This window comes from Stenella coeruleoalba (genome assembly GCF_951394435.1).
Source record: "Stenella coeruleoalba genome assembly, chromosome: 17".
Classification (NCBI taxonomy): domain Eukaryota; kingdom Metazoa; phylum Chordata; class Mammalia; order Artiodactyla; family Delphinidae; genus Stenella; species Stenella coeruleoalba.
This window is the reverse complement of record NC_137163.1, coordinates 10196909-10220819: the sequence shown is the minus strand read 5'-3', so window position 1 is coordinate 10220819 and position 23911 is coordinate 10196909. Positions and strand designations below refer to the sequence as shown.

Below are 23911 nucleotides of genomic sequence, written 5' to 3'. Positions count from 1 at the left end.
GCGACCCCTTTCTGCAGGCCCTAGCATCCTGTGTGGACAAGACGTCCTTTTCTCCCTGCCTCTCTCCCAGCTCCAGGGTCAGAGCGCCATGGCCAAAGAGAAGACGGTGGCCATCCCACGGAGCACAGTCTTGGCCTACTGGGCGCTGCAGCTGGTGATGGAGGACGATCGCTGGGGTACGTGGAGCCTGGAGCAGCAGAAACAGCTGGACACGACTCTCCCTCTGGGAGGGCTGGGAGGGGGGCAGGGGCTGCGCCCAAGTGCCGGGCGCGAGGAGGGGGAGGGAGGCCGTTTCCCCGTTGGCCTGAGCAAGCAGCCAGCCAGGCAGATGCTGAAAGGATGTGCCTTTCACAGGGGCTGCCGAGACCAGCTCTCAGGGAGGGCTGACAACCCAGCCTGTGCCCTGCTTGTCCCGGGGGGCCGGGGATGGGGGGATGTGACTGGAGGAAGGGGCGTGTTATCTAATTAGCAGAGAATCACGTGGACCAGGGTTGGTCCTGCTCACCCGCGGCCCGGGGACTCTTCTCTTCTCCCTGCCTTGTGCTCCCACGCAGCTGTGCTGTACCTGCCTGAAGGAGAGCTCTGGAGAGACAGAGAGGAGGTGAGTGACCCCTACCAGAGCCCGAGAACCCAGCCAGAAATCACTCCTTCCCCGAAGAATGCCCTGACCCCATCGCTGGGGTCCCTTCCCTCCACATGCGGTCACCCCGTGTCACTCGGGCAGGGAGGGCCGTGTGCTCTCTCCCCTGTGGGAAGGAGATGAGCTGGAAAGACCAGGACCAGGCTGTGGGGAGAAGGATGCTGAGTGTAGGAGGCGCAGGCTGGCTCCAGGCTCCAGCTCCAGTCTTGGTCTCCACACCCGCACAGCGGGAAGGCTGGGACTTTTCTTACCAGGTGGGGGGATCAGTGATGGTGTCTGGACAGCGTTCGGTACCTGGAAGGTTGGCTCTCAAGAGGCAGTTTGTACGGTTAACAAGACAGGAGTGGGAAGGCAGGGGCGCCCGACCACCCTGCCAGGCCCACCCACCTGTGCCGTGGTGCTTAGAGCCTGAGAAGCCCTGTCTTAGCCATCCCAGTGGGGCAGCTGGCCGGAGGTGGGGCTCAGCCTGGGGGGTCTCAGGAGCAGACACACAGCAGGCCCTTGGGCAGAGAAGTGGCCTTTCTTCGAGCTGAAGCGTCAGCCCTGGGCGGGGTGGGTGAGAAGGGGAGAGGCGAGGACAAGCCCTGTGGGTGGCACCTGCTATGTAGTAGGTGGTCAGAAGGAAGGGGGGAGGGGAGGGAAGGAGGGAGGAAGGGAGAGGTGAGCCCATAAAGATGTGCTCTGCCTGACACACGAGCTTCCCCGGGCCAGGTCTGTGACCCCAGGACCTCCTGGTCAGGTTCAGGACACCAGGGCCTGGCTGGCGCAGGGCAGGGAGCCCGGGGAAAGGCTCCAGCAGGTGCCAATGCCTCTCCCCACAGGCACGGCCTTTGGCTGGGCCCCAGGTGCGGAGCCTGACTTCCGGGGCCTGCAGAGGCAGGCTAGGGCCCAGTTGCAGAACCTGGCCACGCTGCCCCCAGAGCTGCGGGACCCACGGCTGGGCGCCCTCCAATAGCTGCTCCAGGACCCTTGGGCACCGCAGGAGCTCGAGGACACAGTAAGGGGCTCAACGGCCAGACCCGGGCTGGGGGCTGGCATCTAGGACAGAGAGGGGTGGGCTAGGGGGATGAGAGGCAGGGACGGGACATGCTATGGGTCTTGGTAGCACACAACCTCAGAAGGCCCCGGGGCGACTGGGTGCTGCCCCGTACCAGCTGTCGTATCAGAATCTCCCTGAGCGTCTGTTCCCTGAAGCCCAAGGAGGGCCCTTGGTTCCGCATTGTTGGCAATGAACCCAGGCTCGTCCCAGCTTCACCGGCATCATGAAGGGCTGGGGACCCAGAGCATGGGGACGGGAGCTTGGGTGGTAGAGTACGTGGACAGAGGGGACCCACAGCTGCCTCTCCCTGCTCTTCCTCGCCGCTCTCCTGCAGCTGGAACAGGCCCTGGACGCTGGGGTGCTGGGACAGCTGGGTGGCCCTGCGGGCCTCATCCTAGGCATCCTCCAGGACCCCTCGGGCAGCCTGTCACCCTCGAAAGGCAGGGCCATCCTCTGCATCTTGGAGCACTAGTAGGTAAGAGGACTCCCGTGGGCTGGGGTCGGGAAGAAGAGAGAGCCTGGAGAAAGATGCTGCTCATGGCTGGAGCCTCACGCTGGGGATCAGGCTGGCCGGGTCCTCGTCCTGGTTCAGCCATGGGCAGCCCTGGGCAGGCCTCACCGTGTCGTGCTTAGTAACCACCTTGCAAAGCCACCAGGCCGGAAGACGAGCTAATACACACGAACACCTTTTGTAAGTGAAGCCCACCACCCACCCTTAATGGATTGTGTTTTAGGAAGACTGAGGGGGACGGGAGTAGTCTTACTGAAGACCACGCAGCACTTCCAAGGCCAGCACAGTTCCCACCTTCTGGAATCTTCTGGGGAAAGATGGCCCCAGAGATACCTGGTGGGGCTTCTCCCCAGCTCAGGGCTCCTGTATCCCAGCCCTTCCTGCCGGGGCTGCCAGGCCCACGAAGAGGGTCACAGGTGAGAGCCACAGACCCTTGGTGGCCCCCACCCCCCCACCCCGTCTCTCCACAGTGCTGAGTGACACCCAACACTGCCTGCTGGCCCAGTGCTTGGAGAGAGGGGTCCTGCCTCAGCGGTTGGAGCTGGTGAGAACCTGGGGAGGGGATGTGGGGAGGACATCTGGGGAAACAGACCTGCAGAGCATGCGCTGGGCTCTGACCTCTGTGTACCCAGACCTGAGCAGCCTCTGCTGGGCGGGCTACACCCAGGTTTATTCACAATGATGAAATCTGCTAGGGCCTGAGAACACGGGTGGAAGAGGCAGCCCTGTCCCTCACAGGCTGCTCAAGGGGATCCTCTAACAGGTGATTACAGACAGAGCCTGATTTAGCTTGTGTAGGTGGCGGTGGGAGCTCAGGGTGTTTCCCAGAGCGGGGGCCCCTCCATGCAGTTCGTGGATTAACAGATGAAGGATGGGGGGTGGCCGTCCAGGCAGAACCGCGTATGCAAAGGCTGGGAGGCACTGGGAGTGTTGGAAACCACTGACTGCAGCCAGCGCAGGAAAGAGCATTTGGGGGCCGCATTACTTAGAACCACAGTTCTGCTGGGAGCAAGGCCCCAGGGCCGAGGCTTCGTTGTTGGGAGGGCAGGGGAACAGAGGCCCCAGGCTCCCACCCTCAGCGGAGGGCGTGTTCCACTGCTCCCGGCCCTGGGAGACCTATCTGTTCACTCTGGGTGATTCCTTGCAGGTGGTGAGCATCTTAGAGCCAAACTTCAACCAGCTGGAGGAAACAACCTTCTCCCTCCCACCGGAAGTGCTCTCGTCCCTGCAGAGTGAGGATGTCGCCCTCACCCGGAGCCTGGTGGAGGGCTGTGAGCTGGAGCCGCAGGGCCCCGGCCGCCAACTCACCTGGGACCCCTGGCATGGTGCCACAGCTGTCCGCACTCTACGCGTCCCTCGCAGGGCTGCAGCTGCTGGCCGCCCCCGGCCCTGCAGCCCTCCAGGCTGATGCCTGAGAAGGGTGCCACATCCTCCCCCAGGGTTCCAGCCACCCTGCCTCCAGGAAGCTGTTGGCCAGGAGCCTCTGTGTGGGGCCGGGATGCAGCTGCCCCTCCGGCAGCCACAGGTGACTGTGGGGCTCCCCGGGACTGGCTCACACACCCTCTTCTCCCCTTCACAGGATGGCCTCCAGACTTTAGTTGCCTGTCCACATCTGGGGCGGGGGGCACCAGTTAGGCTAGGGTCCTACCCTGGAGCAGGATTCTTCCTGGGGTGTCAGCAGAGGCTGGTTCCAGAACAGCCTGGCCTCCATTCACGGCTCCACCACCGACAGCTGCGTAGCTCTGGGCGCGTCCGGCCTTCTCTGTGCTTCCTCCTCCTGTAAAGTTACCCCCGTAAAGTGGGGTGATAAGAATTCCTAGCTCACGGGATTGGAGCGAAGATTTTAAAAGTTGTACACAAAGTGCTCAGAACAGTGCCTGGCTGTCAGCTGTTATTGCGCGATGTTGTTATTGTTAATAATCGTATCCCTGTTCTGGACGAAGCTGCCAGACCCTTCTCCAGGTTAACAAAGGACCTGGACAATCTCCCCTTAATTTCAGCTCCCTGCAGCTCTCCTTCAGCCTCAGTTTTCCCATTTGTAAAACGAGAGTGACAGATCAAACTGCACAGCTGTCACCCGGCTGCACCGTTCAGGGATTCCACTACAGACTGGGGTGCAGGCCAAGGGCTGTGCATCTTTGTGTGAGCAGTGGGGGGTATGGGCACGCACACGCGTGTGTAAGGGCGTGCACAGGGAGCAGGGGAAGAGCCTGAGCACACACCACAGGCCAGAAGCAGCTCTCCCAACTCTCAGCTCCGTGCTCTTCCTAGCAGAGCACACCCCGACGGAAACAGACCTCAGTAAGACAGCGCTCAGAGGCAGACAGATCACGTGGTTTTGCCCACTCTCAGCAGGATCACTTTATATGTGCTCTTCTCCTGATAAAACTTGTCTAACAATCAAAACAATGGTCATTGTAAAAGAAATAATAAAGTTTCAGAAAGGTATGAAAAACATTTTAATTTCCTTAATCCCATTCTCCGGAAATAACCAGTATTGACATTCTGGTGTTTATCCTTTCAGTATTTTTTTCCATGCGTTCATATAAATTATCTTGCAGAAAAATCTGGTAACGTATGTATGATGTCATAAACTTGCTTTTTAAAAATGTAATATATTGTGTGTATGCCATCAAACATTCTCTGTAGCATGAGAAGTGAGGTTTTGGGCAAGGGAATCTTTGCAGACCTTACACCAACCCCTGGAAAGCTCTATTCTGGAAATAATGCACCAACATCACACTTTCACCAAATTTAAGCATCTTCAGCTCCGTCTGGAGAGTGTGGACACGGGCTCCTCCTTGTGGGGAGAGAAAGAACATAGATGCTTTCCACTCTTCACTGCCAGTTGTCCAGCCCGTCACATTAATCAAGTCTTTCTTTCTGCATGTTGCTCTTACGGGCCCAGAGAGGCCCATGTTTTAATAAGTTAATGAGCCACAAGTAATTTAAAAGGGATTAATGTTCAACTCACATGTCTTAAAGGGCATTAAATGAGTCCATATACATGGTCTGCATGAAAATCCCCTCTCCCTTCGCAGCCCCTCACCTCCTGTGCTGCCCCTCCGCCCGCCGACTTCCTCAACCCCTCCCATCCCCCTCTTGCTCCTCACACACCCTCCCCTCTCTGAACTTCATTACACAAACTGGCCCATCTTCTCTCCCAGCAAGAATCTCTCCTTTTGTAGGGGTGGGAATGGACAGCCAGTGGAAGTGAAAGCCTTCTCTCTTGTGGTCTGGTGAACATAATAATAAATGTTGTTCCATAACACATACATGTTTAAGTTCAACTTTCTTGAAAACTAGCTTCTGCCTGAAATTAGAGGTAGTCACAATTTGAACCAACAATCTAATTAAATCAAACTAGTTCTAGAAAGTGAGAGTTCTAGCAGCAGCAGCAGCATCAAAGATGGAGAAAAAGAACGTAACATAGAGCAAGGGCCCTGAAACCAGAAGATTTAGACTGAGCAGTGGTCTAGCGGTAGCTGTGTGACCTTAGGCAACTTTCTTAACCTCTCTGAATGTTTCCTCATCTATAAAACGGGGGTAACAGTGTCTCCCTATGTTTGTGCCCCTTCAATAGCATGCTTACGTACAGTGGTTTCCTCCCTTTATAGGACCCCTAGAGAGCGCACTCATTGGCGCTCACAGGATGATCCTTGTCTGAAATGCCTCAGCAGCTAAGTCAGGGGCTCCAGGAGCTGTTAGCTTGGGGCCAGCAGCAGAGCTGGGATAGGTGAGCTGCCCTGCGGCTGTGGGCATCTGAGGAAGCCTCCTCTCTGTGCATAGGCGCCTCCTCTGCCTCTGACCGCCCGAAGCAGCTCTCCCTTCTCAGGACCTCCCCCAAGCACCTGGGGCACAGCCTGGAAGCCACTGTTGTCTTAGCAGCTATTCCAGGTCAGAGGTGGGACCACGGAGACTGACTTTTACAGATGGGGAGAATGGGGCCCAGGGAAGTCGTAAAGCCAGTGAGTGAGGGGCAGAAAGGGAGCAGAACCCATACAGGGGAGACTGTCCTCTACACAGACTGTCCTGCGGTCCACCCTCCATGCCCCTGCCCCTCCTCCCAGCCTCTCGCTGCCAAATGCTCCCTGGAGGACCACTCCCCCACTAGACCAACAGATGCCGTTATAAACAGGAGGTGGGGAAGGCAGGCCTCGCTGGGAGGATGACCCCTGATCAGAGACGCAGGGTATGACCCATCTGCCACCCCACAGGGGGACCGGCCACTGCCAAGGGCCTCACAGTGCAGCGCCCTCACTGCATTTGAGGAACAGCAAGATCAGCGTGGCCGGGGTGACTTGACGCGGAGTGAAGGAGACGTGATATTTGTGTACATGCACGATGTATGTACAAGGTCTGTCCTCACATCACTGTTTACAGTGACAGTAGTTTGGAAATAAACTGAGTCCCTCAGGTAGGGACTGGTTTTGCGAATTACGGTACAGGCATATAATGGAATACCACACAGCCTTCACAGAGGATGAGGATGCTGTCTAGGTAAACACATGGGACAATCTACGATCCTCATTAAGTGAATAAAGCAAAGTACGGAACAGTATATGGAACAAATTGCACCACGTAAAGACTGTGCAATATGCCCTGTGAGGGACTGTAAGGATTTATGAACTGGCAGCTCCTGCAAGCTCAAATGGAACCAGTATGGCATTTCAACTCAAGAGACCTGGGTTTGAGCACAAATGTTAATTATCCTTGTGACAAGTCTGAAATACTTGGAGCAGTCTTAAAATAGTCCAGAGGGCTTCTTAATCCAAATCTCTAAAGTGGGAAAACAGCCAGCTGAAGAGTTCTACTCGTCTGGCTGGAGGGCTGCAGGAACAGGGCAGATAACAGATCATCATGGGTATCGTTGGCGGAAGACATGATGCAACGGATACTCTACACTGTGAAGGAAGAGACACGGGGACTGGGGCCAAGGGTGAGAAGAGAGATACCGACCGGGCTGTTTTAGAGGTAAGAGGGGGCAAAAGGAGGCTGCCTTAGGGTGACAGAAAATTTACCTGCACAGAACGGAGTCACACCTCCCTCCAGTACACAGGGCAGATCCTGCTAATTAATCCTGGTCCTCTTTCCTGATGAGCCCATGGCCGGCCCCATAATCCTTCATTCTGAGGATAGACATGAATAGGGATCAGACTCGGCAGGTGAGAAGATGCCTTTTTGTTCTCTCTGGCTATCTGAACGGCAAATATTAGACCAAATTAAACCCACCACTTCCTGGCAGCAGAGATGGCTCCTTGTATCACTCTGCGGCACGGTGCTTCCGACACACTAGGTTCTCAAAGAAACCTGCTCTTGTAAATAGATGAGAGATCGGTAAACTTTCTGTAAAGGGCCAGACAGTAAATATTTTAGCCTCTGAGGGCCATATGGCCTCTGTCACAAGAATTCCATTCTGCTGTTGTAGTGCAAAAGTAGCCAAAAATAACATGTAAACAAATGAGTGAGGCTGTGTTCCGATAAAATTTTATTTACGGGCAATCGAATCTGAATTTCATATATTTTACACATGCCACAAAGTATTATTTTGACTTTTGCCAACCTTTTAAAAATGTAAAAACTATTCTTATTTCATAGGCTGTAGAGAAACAGGTGGCGGGAGGATTGGCTCACAGGCGAGTTTGCTGAGCCCTGGTCAGAGGTTGAGAGATCTTTCCACTTACTCTCCAACGTGTAGATCTCAAACTATGTTAACTGCGAAGGCCGCAGCTGTATTACTTTATCTATTTCAGCTGCAACCTTATGTTTAATTTACGTTCATTCACTCCGTTCAAGCACGCAAACTTGGCACCTACTTAGATTCGGGCAGAGGGCAAGATCCTTGGGACACTGAAGGGACCTCAGACGTGGCTCTTTTCTCAAGTTCTCACAGTATCAGGAAAGAGTTCCAGTGAAATATCAGCGGTGTTGGATGAGATAGTTTGTATTAGAGTCTTAGGGCTGCCATAACAAGTTACCCCCAACTGGGTGGCATAAAACAAGCTTATCCTGAGTCCCGGAAGCCGTTAAGTCTGAAACCAAGGTGTGAGCAGGGTTGGTTCCCTCCGGAGGCTCTCAGGGAGAACGGTCCAGGCCTCTCCTCCAGCTTCTGGTGCTGCCGGCGACTCTGGGTGCCTCGGCTAGCAGACACACTGCTCCAATCCCGCCTCCATCTTCACACGGCCTTCTGCTCTGTGTCCGTTTCCTCTTCTTTTCTCTTATGTTGAGTTTAGGGCCCCATGTAATCCAGGACGGCCTTATCGCCAGATCCTTGACTTAATTTCAGCTGCAAATACCCTTTTCCCAATGAGGTGGCATCTCTAGGTTCCAGGTGCACGTATCTTCGGGAGACAGGGCACTATTTAACCCATTACAACCCTCTTATTAGAAGGTGCCTAGAAGGAGGTGGCTCATGTATATCCCAAAGGCTTCGTCAAAGTGACACAAGCTGGTCCTTGAAAAATGAGAGCTGCTCTTCATCAGACGGACACAGGGGAGGAAGTGAATGACAGGCTCAGGGACCAGGCGGACCCGAGTTACGGAGGTGTGACACTGCATGGAACAATCTGAGCAGCACACAGTTGAGCCTGGCTGGGAGCACGGTGTGGGTGCGAGACAGTGAGACCACAGAGAGGTCAACAGGGATTCCATCACGAAGGGCTGTGGGCATGGTGACCTGACGCTACTAAGCCAGGTTTTGAGGGAATCCTCTGGGATTTTCTCCCATAGTTAACTGTTAAACTAGCATGGGTAGACTAGACAACCTTTAAGCAGCTTCTCCCAATCAGGACACTTAGACTTCATGATTACGGTTTTATGATCTTAAAGTAATAAGCATGCGAGTTTCCTACCACTAGTGATACCGTGGCCTTCAGTTTCTCCTAGGAAGTCCCTCGTATACTCACTCTCCTCCCAGTAATAAGGACTGTTCTTCCTCCACACTGTTTCCAGTTGCTACCTTCTCGCTGCTGGAAAATGCCTATCAAGCAGGAGTGTAGTTTTCCTTGTTACTACGTCCATACAAGAGTAGTAAGTCAAGGAGAAAAGCCAAGTATGGCAAGATCACTAGTCTTACTTCCTTGTTACTACATCCATACAAGAGTAAGTCAAGGAGAAAAGTCAAGTATGGCAAGATCACTAGTCTTACTGCACTTAGCAAGATTTTAAAAGCAATTAAAATGATAGAAAAGAAAAACACCCAGCCCTGCCCTAAAAGAAGGAAAAAATATGTAATGTGTATATACATTCCATTAAAATACACATGGGGAAATCTCTAGAAGCCTAAAAACAAAACACCAGTAAACCAAGCCACACTTAGAAAAATGAAAGCTGATTTTTATTTTATCAACAGCCATTCTTTAAACATGAACATGCATACGTAATATTCTACGCACACATCACAGTTTTTAACATTAGTTAATAAAGGTTAAACACACAACATACATCCTTACAAAAAAAGTCAAAATGCAAACTTAAAACTTTAAACAAAAGTCTTACTAATTTAAAAAAAGTTTGTGTTGGGTACCATTTGTACAACACAGTTAATTTAAACATTTTCATTTTGGCTGCACATGAAAAAAGCGGCAGTAGAAAATAAAGTCATTGAGGGTTTTTAAATAGCAGAATAGGCAGTTTTGCCATGCAGGAGAAGCAATATTAAATATTAGTTTTCAAAAAAAATCCACATTTAAAAATATTTAGTTCAAGTCACAGAATTTTTCTCAGTAGAGACCCCAATGCAATGCATAATTAGCTGCCTTAGATGGCCTGTTTGAAAGGACAACATCCCTTCAGAGTATAACTTTACTGATTTTGGCACAGAAAAGAAGTCTTAAGAACAAGAATATGATTAAAAAAGAGGGAGAGGAACAGAGGAAAGAAATAAAAAGCAAGAGTAAATGAGATAGTAATTGCAATCACTAAAAACTGTGCATTCTCAGTCACTGCAGAATACTGTCTTCTGTCTACAGCAGGTGCTTATTCCAGAGCTGTTATTGCAGCATGGATTTAATCTGCTTGGAGGTAGTCTCATCATTCAAATGTTTTGTTGTGTACCTAAAAGGGAAAAACATCAATTTCAGGGAGTGAGAAAACAAACAAACATAACCTGCATCAGGTTCTATAATTATGGTAAGAGATGCAACTGGCCAGGCAATCTTCTCTCACAAAATTATGCCTTTTCATTCCAGCTTTAACCCTATTCAGGTCCTGCTAGCTTATGCTCCTCTCACCTTTTAAACAGAATATCCAATGCCTGTTTAACTTATTTAGAACTACCTTGTTGAAACTACCTGGTTAAATTGTAAAGTAACTTCTCACTCAGAGGAAAATAATTGCTGTCCTATATCAGGGGTTGGCAAATTAGAGCCCGTGGATCAGATCCAACCCACCACCTATTTTTGTAGGGCCTGTGAGCTAAGCATATTTTTACATTTTTAAATGGTTGGGAGAAAAAGTCAAAAAATAGTATTTCATGTTAACGTAGAAATTACACGAATTTCAAATTTCAGTGTTTATAACATTTTACTCTAACAGAGCCATGCTGATTCACTTAAGTACTGTCTATGGTTACCTTCTTGCTACAACGGCAGAGCTGAATAGCTCTGACAGACAACACATGGTCTAAAAAGCCTAAAATACTTGCTTATTCTTTGGTCCTTTACAAAAAAAAGTTTGCCAACCCCTGTTCTATTCTGTATTTAAGACAGTTCAACTATTTCAGTTCTGTCATATCCCAAAATGTTTCAATTCTCTAAGTGCCTTATTTCCAGGCAGATGTGCTTTGTTTTAAATATGTAAATGCAAATTAAGAACCTAAAAAAAGAATCACTAGGAGTGACTATTATTTTACGAGAAGATTCACCATAGGATTCTTTTTAATGGCAGAAATTCAATCAGCAGGCCTGCTGTGTGTCAGGCACCGTTCCAGGAGCTTACCACCTAGCAGAGGGAGAAAGATGATAATACACTACCCCTACAGAAGGGGTATTAGGAGCAAAGGAGGGAAGTACTGGTGGGGCCTCAGAGACAAAGAAAGACCAGGTCACGCAGACACTACAGGCCGTAGTGAAGAGTTTCGAGATTATTCTGAGGTTAATGAAAGCCAGCGGAGAATGCTGAGCAAGGGGGTGATGTGCGGTTCTTCTCCGGTTGCTGAGGGAGAAGCGCAGGGAGAAGGAACAGCAGGGGACCAGCCGGGGGCTGGGAAGGCCCAGCGACCCAGGCTTGCACCGCGTTAGGAGCGATGCCTGAACGGGGGGCACATTTTGGACATAATTCACACAGAACTTTAATGCTGGATCAGTCAACCTGGTTCACAAGCATTTCACATATCTTTAAGAAATGTATCTCTTTAAGGAGATACACATGGATGGTCTCTCTGTGTTAAAGAAATTTAAACTCAATTCTCATCAGGTTCATTTCAAATCAATTTAAAAACTGAAGAAAGTACCTCAACTCAAGTAAATCCTTAGAGAGGTAAAGAGACAAATATGTGCTTCAGTAAGTCTGTGATATACTCTACAATTTTACTCAGAGGTCACCTCCATACTGTTCTCGTATTACAGAACAAGACACCAGCCTGGCACATAACAGGTACTCAATTAATATCTGTGGAAGGAAGACAAGCAGCTAAGCAGCCAGCCTGAAATAAAACTCTATAAGGGAGAAGTTTTACACTAAGCGGTAGGTGATGTAGCAAAGACTTAACCTTTCTGTTTTATTTCCCAAGTGCAGATAACATATATATCGCTATACATCATCCTACTGATGTCAGGAAATAAGAATTTTCAACATCCATTCCTTCATTTCTGTTGTTTCCATCTCCTTTACACAGCTGCACAGTGGAAACAGCCAAGTAACAGGCACGACAAAATGTCAAGCGCAGAGTAAAGCATGACTACTCAGCAGTGGACTGTGCCCGTGCAGGAGTGCTGAGCGCCTTCCTCTCTACCCAGATATGAGCTCTCGCTCCCCCCGAGGGATGTGATCACAAGCTTCGGCAGTTCTCAGAGCCTCCTGGACAGAGCCAATCCAGAGGCATGTCGCATCATCATCACACTCTTATCAAGAAAAGGCCAATGGCATCTAACATAAATGAAAATAATGTATGAACATGTACGGTATTATTTTACTTTATGCATAAACACGAGGTCCTTTTCCAAGTGCATATGACTTTTCTACTGAAGAAAAGCAACTATTATTTACCTTTCTTTTTAAACTTAATGAAGAAGGCAATTGTCTAGCACTGAACCTAACTCCCAGCTCTAGCTTTCATTTTCTGTCTCTTTTTTAATCAAAGGCACTTGGTTCCATTTCCCCACCTGTAAAATGCAGACATGGCTCATTGCTTTCTCTTAAGCACATAGTATAAGCTGGTGGCAACTGTATCATTACCACAGAAAAGCACCCAAAATAGGCAACGTGTATATATATGCAACTACACTCCTATTTGAAACTTGGCTCTGAGGAAAATGATGGAGTGAGCATCTCTAATAAATAAGCTACTCACTAAAAGAAAATAATGCAGCAAAAAAGTGTTCCATTTTGTAGAGGCAGAACTAACAGCGCTTGCACAGCACTTTGGGAATTCCAAAATGCTTTCTTAACAGTATCTTCTTTGCTCTGAGTGAAGCATATTAAGCGTTAGGTTGGTTTAGTCTGAGCAGTGTTTCTCAAAGTTTCAGCATTATCTACAACAGACAGGGTGTTTATCAAATGAGGTGCCTGAGCCCCACCCCAGACGTAATGAAGAGACTCTGTGGAGGCGGTAACCTGGGAATCTGCATGTCCCTTTCCATCCAGATAATTCCAAAGTACACTGAAGTTCAGTCTCATGGTACACCTAAGGCTCAATGATGTAGCATCAAGTATATGGGACTTCAAGAATAAAATCCTGAATTTGAAAATAGATTCCAATGCTTATTATTAGCTATATAATCTTTAAGCCTCTCAAGAGCTTAAGGTAACTACTGCATGATGCAGATACCCCCAACACCCCATGCCCACCACCTACCTCACTAAGCTGTGGTAAAGATTCAATAAAGCCACAGACATGAAATTGCATTGTAAACGTACAGTGACATAAAAATGCTACTAATTATAACCACTACTACATAGCAGCAAGTATACTGATAAACTTTACAAAACCTCCCAGGTGAAAATTAAGAGCCAGAGACAGAATATGTGTTTCACTATGAATAAAAACAGTTCAAGAGTTCTCTCTGCAACAACCTTTTCTTTTCTGATTTCCATTATACGTTTGGAAAGAAAATTGAAAACTGACAGGCGGCTCTCGCCTCAGTGGTGCTTCTCCTCCTCTTTCCCTCAGACACAGATCGCCGTGTGGCAGACTTCAGCACCCTTTCACTCACCGCCACTGGCCTCCTTTGCCTTACACCAAACTACTTTTACACTTTGAAAAATACAAGTAAACTCTGAGTTTTTAAATTAATGTTTGAAGCACAGTCCCTTCAGGGTAAAGAAATATGTAATACTAAAACCTCTTAGACCTCTATTACCTCTTACTTTTTTTTTTTTTTTTTTTGCGGTACGAGGGCCTCTCAATGTTGTGGCCTCTCCCGTTGCGGAGCACAGGCTCCGGACGCGCAGGCTCAGCGGCCATGGCTCACGGGCCCAGCCGCTCCGTGGCATGTGGGATCTTCCCGGACCGGGGCACGAACCTGTGTCCCCTGCATCGGCAGGTGGACTCTCAACCACTGCGCCACCAGGGAAGCCCCACCTCTTACTTTAAAAAAAATGTCCTGTCACTTGCTGGCTTTGGAAGAGTCTAACCAATCAGAAAGGGCCTGGGAGAAAAATCAGGCTGACTGGGACACAGGGAGTCCTCAGAAAGGGACCAAGCAGGAAAGATTCACACAACCATAAATATTGGTAAAACCAATGAGCAATCTCCGGAGTAAAAACTTAAGGTTTTTGATAGGCTTACGGTTGAAATAATTTGACATTATAAGAATTTTGTTGTTGTTGTTATATTCGTTCCTTAAGCGTTTGGTGTTCACTTAGAATACATCTCCTTTATTCAGCAGTCACTGCTTGTAGAATACTCTTCATCATCTTAATAAAATAATTTCATGGTTCCACTCAGCTGAAATACACATCCTAGATTTTGCTTTATGACTTACCAGGTGACGAAGTATCCAAAAGGAATAACAATCTGTTTTGCTCACAAAACATGTGGGGAATATAATACTAAGTTGGAAATCATTTTATTCTATTATGTGAACTACAATGCACTGCAGTGAAAAGCGAAGATGGCCTATGACCTCAAAAAGTCACTAAATGAATATTTCTGCATTCGTATAATTTTTGTGTTCAAACACAAACTAATCAAGTAACAAGCAAATCATCTTTTTATGTTAAGGAAGTTATACTACCAATTAAATATCTGTAGTCAAGATATTATAATGTGCTGACATTTTCATTTAAAAATATTACAGGACTCTTAGGAGCTTCAGTAACTAAATCAAGTAAGTCTAAGCTGAGAAGACATCAAATAATGACTACTTTATTTTCATTTTAAGACATATTATAAGAAATGCACAAAAATAATAGAGATCTGTATTATGAACATAGCAATGTAATTATACTACATTAAGGGAAAAGAGTCAGTTATTAAACAGATTGTATGGTATTATTTTGTAAAAAGATAACTATTATATAGAGCTATGACTATATACAAGTGTTTAAAAAAGAAAAACTCTGGAAGGATATATACCAAAATGTTAATAGTGGTTTATTTCAAAATAGTGAGGTTTCATTATTTCCTTCTTTTTCTTTAAATTTTCCTGTTTTCTGAATTTTATTTACAATTATTTTCATTAAAAAACAAAAAATATGCAATCCTCGCTTCAAGGGGGGCAAAAAGTGAAAGCCAAACTCTTTAGCAAAGAAATGAAGGTGCTATTTTCATTTACACATACACACACACACACACTTATTATAAAAATATTGTTACCAATATCTGAAAGCAAGATTACCAATAAGCAAAATGAGATCTTCACACTTCTAACATTTATATTCATGTGTTATTCATATTTTGAAGCATTTTCTTAATACATTTGTTCTATACATCTATACCTTTACATGTATACACACCTGAGAGCATTGAGAAGACCTTCTACACTATTAGGAGGCTGGTCCTTAAGAACTTTGATACAACCTTTCATCTAAGTAGAAAAGGAAACGGAAAAGGTAAAACATCGATTTTTCATCTAACATTCATTCTCAAAATAGTTAATACTTAAACCAGCTCCATAACTATGCACTCATGAGAAAGTACACACTAGAAATGTCAAAATAATTATTCTTAGAATAGGGGAAAAAAATCTACCTAAGTGTTATTTTCAGTTTGTCAATCAAACAAAACTTTTTGGGAATCAAATCAGACAAACTGAAGCACCACCCACACTAATGGGAAAACTAAGGGTTTACTAAAGGGAGGACTTCCTGGAAAAGGTGTTGAGTAGCCTTTTAAAGGACAGAATGGACACACTTGTAAGGCAAAAAGACACCTTCCAGGTAGACGAACCCCACGACAAAAGTAATAAAGTTCATCACATGCAGAGGACAATATTTTGCAGGGCCGAGATGACTCATCACACAGGGGAGTTTACAGAGGGCCTCGAAAGGCAGAAGGACTCATTTGGAACTGACAGGGATGGCAGGGACTCATTACAGGCTATTTTGAAAGGGAACAACTCAATGAAAATGACCTGTAAGGAAGATGAGCCTGATTATCGTGAAAAAGCATAACACAGTAGAAATACCACAGGCTTTGGAAGCCACGGAGATGTGGGTTTGGAATCCATGTACCATTCACTAGCAATTATATTACAAACCTCTCTAAACTTTACTTCTCTGCTAGCACAGGGAAAATAGCACCTATATCCTAAGAGTATTTTCAGAGTTAAATGAGAGAACAAATGTTAAAATTCCTGGGACACAGTAATCACTCAATAAATGTTGACTTAGTTCTCTTTACACAGAATAGATATGAGCGAAGGCAAGAAGACTGCCTAGTCATCAGTAGTCTACATGTGAAATGCAAAGAGCCTGAAGCCAGCTGTCAAAGGGTAACTGGAAGACAACTCTCAGTAAACTACAGGCTATAACTTTTATGAACCAGGTGTGAGAGCGAGGAGAGAACTTACGAAGCAGAGAAGCCCAGGCTACAGCCACAAAGCACTATGACTGGGAGGAGGAGGGAAAGATGCAGTCCTCAACTTTTTGCACTGAGGCACCTCGACTGGCTTTTAATATACATTTGTAAGTAAATCATTTAAAATGGGCTTTGGCCAAAGGAATGAAAGGATACAATAAAAAAAATTTGTCTGATTATTTATTTACATATATTGCCAAATATGCAGAAGTATCACTTATCAGTACTGAGGAGATACTTTAAAAGACAGTACAGTTATCCTTCATTCATTCTATTCCATCTCTATATAGGCTATAAGAAATACCGCAAGAGAGAGGAAACCAAAATCCACTATTATCACAAACTATAAAAATAAATTCTGTGACAGAGTGCAGCTTGCCAGCTCTTTAAATAAAAACCTATGGTTTCCACTTACGGAAATTATTGGTAATTATATAAAACAAATATAACTTACATCAATTTTTGAAGTTTTGGCAAATGCTCCCACTGGATGTACGTGGTCATAGAGTATTATGACGCCTACCATTACCCTCAGGCAGAATGACACTGTTTCTTCATTTGTAAATCTGCTTCTGTATTCCCTGGAGGATAGAAAAGATATGGATGGATGAGGCACGTCATAAACTCATGAGCTGACTGATGCTCAAAGTTGTATTCTATTGATATCTAAAAGGGACGCTAAGCTTATAGCCCCACCTTCTCTGCAATGAGATTCCCAGAGAAATGACGGGGGTGGAGCAGTTATCACTTACATATTCTGGTCTCTATATGCACGTTGGTATATTACCCCTTCTGCTTAGCGGAGATGAGACAATTTTAGAGAAATCAAAAGTGGCCCAGGGACTTCCCTGGTGGCACAGTGGTTGAGAATCCGCCTGCCAATGCAGGGGACACGGGTTTGATCCCTGGTCCGGGAAGATCCCACATGCCGCGGAGCAACTAAGTCCATGCGCTACAACTACTGAGCCTGCGCTCTAGAGCCCTCGAGCCACAACTACTGAGCCCACGTGCTGCAACTACTGAAGCCTGCACGCCTAGAGCCAGTGTTCTGCAACAAGTGAAGCCACCACAATGAGAAGCCCGCGCATTGTGACAAAGAGTAGCCCCCGCTCGCCATAACTAGAGAAAAGCCCGTGTGCAGTAACGAAGACCCAACGCAGCCAAAAACAAATAAAAATTTAAATAATTTATTTTTTAAAAAAAAGTGGCCCGAAGTAAAAGTTCAGGGATGGGTGCTCTGAAAGGCTGTCACCAGCAATATGATGAAAAAGCCACTAGCTTAACAGAGAAAGTACATTTGCTATTTAGGGGCTAAGCTGATATAAACACATTATTGTGTTTACTGGATTTTAATCTCCTAAGATTCAATTATATTCTTCTCTCAAATGGGAAAAAGGAAATAGCACTTTTGTCTACATAAAAGGCAGCATGGCATAACAGAAAGAGTCCAGAAGCAGAATGGAGACATCCAAGCACATGCGTGAGGTCAGCTCCTGTGCATCAGTCCCTTCATTTCCCAGGACCTTACTCCCCTAAACGAGAATGATGATAATATGATGATTAGCAGCTGCCCTCTTACTTCATAAAGTTTTCCAATAAGATGAGTATATAATAGTGCTTTGGAAAATAAAAAGCTCCACAAAAACTAAAGTTATCTAGTAAAACCATATATTATTCAGGAACACAGGAGGAATTCTTTCTGCCTGCTGACAGGAAAATCCAGACAGAAAACACTGTGGTACATGTTACAAATGGCTTGAGAGAGAGGAGAAACCCAGAAGAGAATTTAGGTGAGTGTTGGGTTTAAAAAAATAAAGAAGACTGAGACCTAATATTGGGAGAAAGGGATAAGTAGAACAACTCTAGCCCTCTAGGAAAAAAGGGCAAAGTTCTCTATGAAAAGGGAACGATAGTGTTTATGAGAGGCATAACCAGACGCGCTTTTAAGCTCTTCCCCTACTCCCGAAAAAGCACCAAAAAATCACTATTCTGAAGAGTCTGACTGGTCTGACACACCTGAAAATCAAATGAACTTTATATGTTTAACTAGAACTTACATTAAGCTGTCAAATTATTTTAGTTTTGTTCATACGTTAGCATTACATACTTGGGATATACTTAATTTCCACCTTCCAAATACAACTTATTCACATCTGGACAATCATTTCAACAGGACTGTTCAAGTGAAAAAGATCAGTGAATACTCACGGTGTTTCAAGCATGACTCTGCACACACTAGCCATGGTGCTTAGACAATCTGTGGTATTTTCTATTGGTAAATTTTTATTCTGTAAAAGTGTACGGAGAACAAAAAAAGTAAGAGTGACAGTTATTACTCAAGAAAAATTTAAAATCTAGCAAAACATGAAAAATTAGCAACTTTAAAATTTGGTCCCTACTCTTAATTTTGTTAAAAAATGCACTAGATTCTAGGTACTATTCTAAGCTCTGAGGATACAGCTATGAGCAAAACAGCTAAAAGCCTCCTTTCTCCCAAGAAGCCCTTACATTCTAGAGCTGAGTGAGAACAACCACAATACGCAGACAAGGCCTCATAGCCACAAGGTACTTGGATCTGATGCTACAAGTACTGGGAAGTCACTGGAAACATTTTAAGCAGAGGAAGGGAATGTGGTTTATGTCTTAAGAAGATTACTTGGCTGCTCTTTGGAGAAAGGACTGCAGTGGGTCAAGAGTGGAAGAAGTAAGAACAGTCAGAGCAGGAATGCAGAAATGCAAGTGAAAAGTGGTGCGCTGACCTGGAGAGGTAGCTAGAGGTAGCAAAGGGTTAAGTTTTCAGATTCAGGGTATATCTTGTAAGAAGAGCCAATAAGACTGCCTTGCCTGATGGAGTGGATGTAGGGGGTGAGATAAAGGAAGCAATTCAGGATGATAATCCTTAAGTTATCTGCTTGCACAGTGTTACTGTTAGTTGAGATAGGGAAAACTGGAGAAAAGGCGGGATTGGGAAAAACAATCAAGACTTCGGTTTGGTCATGGTACTACTGAGGTGTGGCTTATACATCCAAAGGGCGACTGCAAACAGGCGGTAGATGTGCACACATGGGCCTCAGGGAAGAGGACCAGACCCCGTGCACAAACTGCATCTCAGTCTATCAGCTTAGATGGTCTTTAAAGTCATGGTCTCGCTCAGATCATCCTATCTTCAGACAGGCAGAAGAGTAACAATGCTTACCTCTGATACAAATTTTGTTGTGGCATCACTTAAGGTTTTCAGCATTGGGGTTGCCTCAGCATAAAACAAAGACATTCGATTTGCCAATTCATTATTTACTTCATTTTCTCCTTCTGCCTGTGTGGAAAATAAAGACACTTGATATCAGTTCATAAGTTATTAAATAATATTATGAAAGAGCCTAGGCAGGGTGCCCATCTAATGCTTGTTAAATTAATCTAATAAATACTCTTATATTTTAGACCCTCAAATGCACACAATACTTAAATACTCTTTAAAAATAAAAAGATTAAAAATAATATTAAGCCATTTTAAAAAAGATTAACTTTTAAAAAATATTTTAAATGATATTAAGCAATTAAATAAAACCTTGATGGGCTGCCTACTGTATACAAGGGATCATCCTTAATGCTATGGAGGATGGGACGATGCCTAGGACATCATACCTGCCTCTATTAGGAGCACATAAGTACCCACACAGCAGCCACGATAACATGCTAAGAGACAAGGGATGAAAGAGGGGGGAAGGGGAAAACTAAGTTAGACTGGAAGAAACTAAGCTGGACTCATGGGAGAGTTTTTTTGTAGGTGATGATGGGCAGGCACACAAGGTACTCCAACCAGTCAGGCGGAAGAGCATGCTTTCAAATGCTTGGTAGAGTGTAAGTCAATGTAGTCAGTGTAATAAGGGACAGCAACTACTGAAAGAAGGGCTGGAAAGCAAAGCTGGGGTAGGACTAAATCCGAGCTTAAGTGAAATCCTAGTTTAAGGTCATATTTTTCTTCTATATGTAATGGGGAGCCACTTACAGGGTCAAAAGAAAGGAATAACAATTCAGTCAATCTTCTAAATAAATTTAACTAATGATAGTGGGCAGATTGTACCAAAAAGAGACTGTATGTCAGAAAATACGTTCTACAGCTATTATAGAATGGTTGCCAAAAAGAAAGTGGGTATTAGGCTCTCAACTGGGATAGGAGTACAAAGAGATGGAAAGGGGGGCAGTGAAGAGATGTGAGAGAGATGTCACTTGACAACGACTGGATTTACCTATAATTATTGAGAGCAAAAGACGTACAAAGATGATTTCAATGCCTTTGCCCTTGATGCATGGCAGGATGGCTATAATAGAGGATTGGGTGATTTTATTTTATTTTATTTTACATGGTGAGTATGAAAAAGACAGATGATAAGGTCAGCCTCACAGAAGAAACCAGTCTATGCAAAACCAAACTAATGCATATACCAGAGGCTTCATGGAAAAGAAATCTTTCTTCCAATCCAGGCCTGTCTTAGAGCAACTACTTCATAAAATATTTATTCAATGGTCTCCTTTGGTTGTTTTTTCTTTTAACCTCTTACGCCACTTATCACTCCTTATAATCTTATATAGTATTTCTTTATTAAACTATCTACTTGAGGCCAGGCCTGACCCTAGGAATTTTCTATTTTTCATACCAATTAGCACAATATATTGATAGGTCCTCAAAATATCTAGAGAAAAAGAGAGTATTTTCTTCATATTTAAGGTTTTACTTATGGCATTTGACATCCTGGAGAAAAGGGTACTAAACAGCTTAAAATGAGGAGAAGTCAAGATGCTAACAAACCAGAAGAGATGCTATGCTAGCCAAGCAACAGGCACAGAAGCCATTTCTCACACAGCCATGTCAGACACGGACATGCTCGACGTCCAGGACCTCACTTTCCCGTCCTGCCAGTGTTAATATTTCTCTGTCCCTGGTCAATTTCTCCCCAGGACTCTTCCATTCTAAGAATATGGGGACAAATAACGCATAACCACTAATTCACACAATTTTTGTGCAGTTAAAATGAGAATACAAAGAGAAATTTTTAAGTATCAACGTTATATAGGCAAAAAGCAATTTTACTGGATTAGTTATGGAATCTGGGCCTGGGTGGAAAAATGGGTAAAAACAATATGGTTTGCTACATTTTGCTCTTTCTTCCCACAGCTGTGGATGCCCATAATTACTAACTTTACTACTAGCTTTAGCTTTACCTGAATGAATGAATGCATGAGCAAAAGATTAAACTGAACAAATTGAGAGCTGAATTATTATTACCACCCTGTAATTCAAAGCATTAACTTACTGGAACATTATTAATCCTCATACGACTCAATGTTCTTCTATAATAGCTGAAATCATTCTGTATGGCAGGATTTGTCATCTAAAGAAGATATTTATGAAAGAAAAAGGTATTATTTACTAAATATAGTACACAAATTAAGCGAAAGAGCTACTAGTTATAATTAGTTAAGTAACATTCCCTAATTTGTAATATCATCTTAAGAACTAAAACCATTATCATCCAATATGACTATCTGCACTTAAGTTACATAACACCGTATTCAGTCACTACTGAACACAGAAGACCATGCACACTGTTTTTCAGTCAGTCAGTATACTTTCTTTCTTTCTTTTCATTAATTTCAGGTAATATACTAAAAGTCTGTTTACCAAAAATGATATTACCAAATAAACAAAAAGGAATGTGTAGGCACTTATTTTGGGTTATTACAATAAAGTATATATATGGTCAACAGGGCAATCTTCAAACAGACTAAAACTTTATATACAAATCATTTGTGCTCAAAGTATTAATAAAAGAGAATAATTGTCTATGATACACCGTTGATAAAAAGCTGCAGTTAGGAATCCAGCTCTTCCACTTTCTAGACAAGATACCTGAGGCGCTGAAAAGTCAAAGGACCTGCTTCATAATTGGTTACTGTGCCGGAGCCTAAAGTGGAACTAAGGTCTCCTGACATGGAATTTAGTGCTTCTTTCTTTACACTCTCACTCCTTCCAGCAAAAAGGACATTTATAGGTAGGTAGGTAGGTAGATGGAAGGAGGGTGGTGAGAAAGAGAGAGGGAGGGAGATGGGTGAGAGAAAGAAAAAGTATCTTAACATTTTTATATAGAAGAATGTTGAAAAAAGTGGGGATGAGCAGAAAAAATATATTAGAAAAAGCCAATATTGTTGTTTCAGAGATGATTTTTAAAATGAAGTTAAATGAAAACTGATGGACTTCCCTGGTGGTCCAGTGGTTAAGAATCCGCCTGCCAATGCAGGGGACACGGGTTCAATCCCTGGTCCAGGAAGATCCCACATGCTGCGGAGCAACTAAGCCCGTGTGCCACTACTACTGAGCCTGTGTTCTAGAGCCTGCGAGCCGTAACTAGTGAGCCCGCGAGCCACAACTAATGAAGCCCACGTGCCTAGAGCCTGTGCTCCACAACAAGAGAAGCCACCGCAATGAGAAGCTCGCGCATCACAATGAATAGCCCCTGTTCGCCGCAACTAGAGAAAGCCTGTGCGCAGCTATGAAGACACAGTGCAGCCAAAAAATAAATAAGTAAAATAAATTAAAAAATGAAAACTGAATATTGGGTAATTTGCTGTTTGCTATGTATATACCAAAAGGCCTGCGTAAGTGTTAACTCGGCATTTTTGCTAAGGACCAGCAGGCATTTAAACACATTTTGAAAAGGTCTCCAGGCATCTCCTCCTAGTGCTCTTTGAAAGACTCCTGATTTCCGTAACAATGAGGACCAGCAGAACAATCCTACCTTGAGTTCATCAAACCGGAGTGTAAAATGAAGAATTTCTGCAAACTGTTTAGCAAGAGCCTGCTCTCGCTCTAGATGCTGGGTAGGAGAATACGGGGTACTTGTCAAGGCTCCCAGAAGACCTCTTAATGCTGCTTCTAAAGAAAAAAAGATTAAAATGTTGTTTGTACCTGATATTTGTTTATTAAAACGTGAGCGATTTTTAAATGTTTTGACTTCAATTCCCATAAAAGTAAGGTCTCTTTAAAAGCCAGATTCTAAACGTAACACTCAAACTGAATACTGTTTACTAGAATAGAAACCCTGAAGTGACTAACTCAATTTCTGTAAACACAAATTCAAAATCATGTGGAATGTGAATGAGATACCAGGATCAAAGGACAAATTTTATATTATTTTCACATTCTACTGTGTTGATTTTTATGAAATGGTAACTGTTACTACAGCTGAGTAACTTCTTCAGGGGCACTGTGGCCACAGGGACAAATCGGCACACGGGTGTGAATGAATTACCAACTTCACATACTTTGAATATACTGTTTATTTATAAACACAAACTGCTTTCTTTCAGTTACTAAAGGAAACCAAATATTTGGTTTAATAATTAGCTCTCTGAGTGTTTTAGAACTTGGTATCTCAGGACCATAATATAAATATTCTAATTTATTATATAAATAAAACCGTTCCTTTGAAACAACTGCTACTTTTGGAATGCCAGACGTAGCAGCTTATTTTATATTCCATTTAA

At 44.7% G+C, this 23911-nt stretch overlaps 1 protein-coding gene across 7 annotated transcripts in view; it reads right to left on the bottom strand.

Moving 5' to 3' along the window:
• Nucleotides 1-9523: 9523 nt before the first annotated feature.
• Nucleotides 9524-23911, bottom strand: part of CYRIB (CYFIP related Rac1 interactor B) — a 154558-nt gene continuing 140170 nt past the window's right edge. For all 7 annotated transcript variants that reach the window (XM_079902279.1, XM_079902278.1, XM_079902274.1 and 4 more), the window contains 7 exons: nt 23164-23300; nt 21682-21759; nt 19566-19682; nt 18578-18657; nt 16824-16950; nt 15307-15377; nt 9524-10245 (listed from right to left, as the gene is read on the bottom strand). In XM_079902279.1, the coding sequence (XP_079758405.1) occupies nt 10182-10245; nt 15307-15377; nt 16824-16950; nt 18578-18657; nt 19566-19682; nt 21682-21759; nt 23164-23300 (674 nt within the window). In that variant the 3' untranslated portion in view covers nt 9524-10181. The remainder of the gene's footprint in view (nt 10246-15306; nt 15378-16823; nt 16951-18577; nt 18658-19565; nt 19683-21681; nt 21760-23163; nt 23301-23911) is intronic.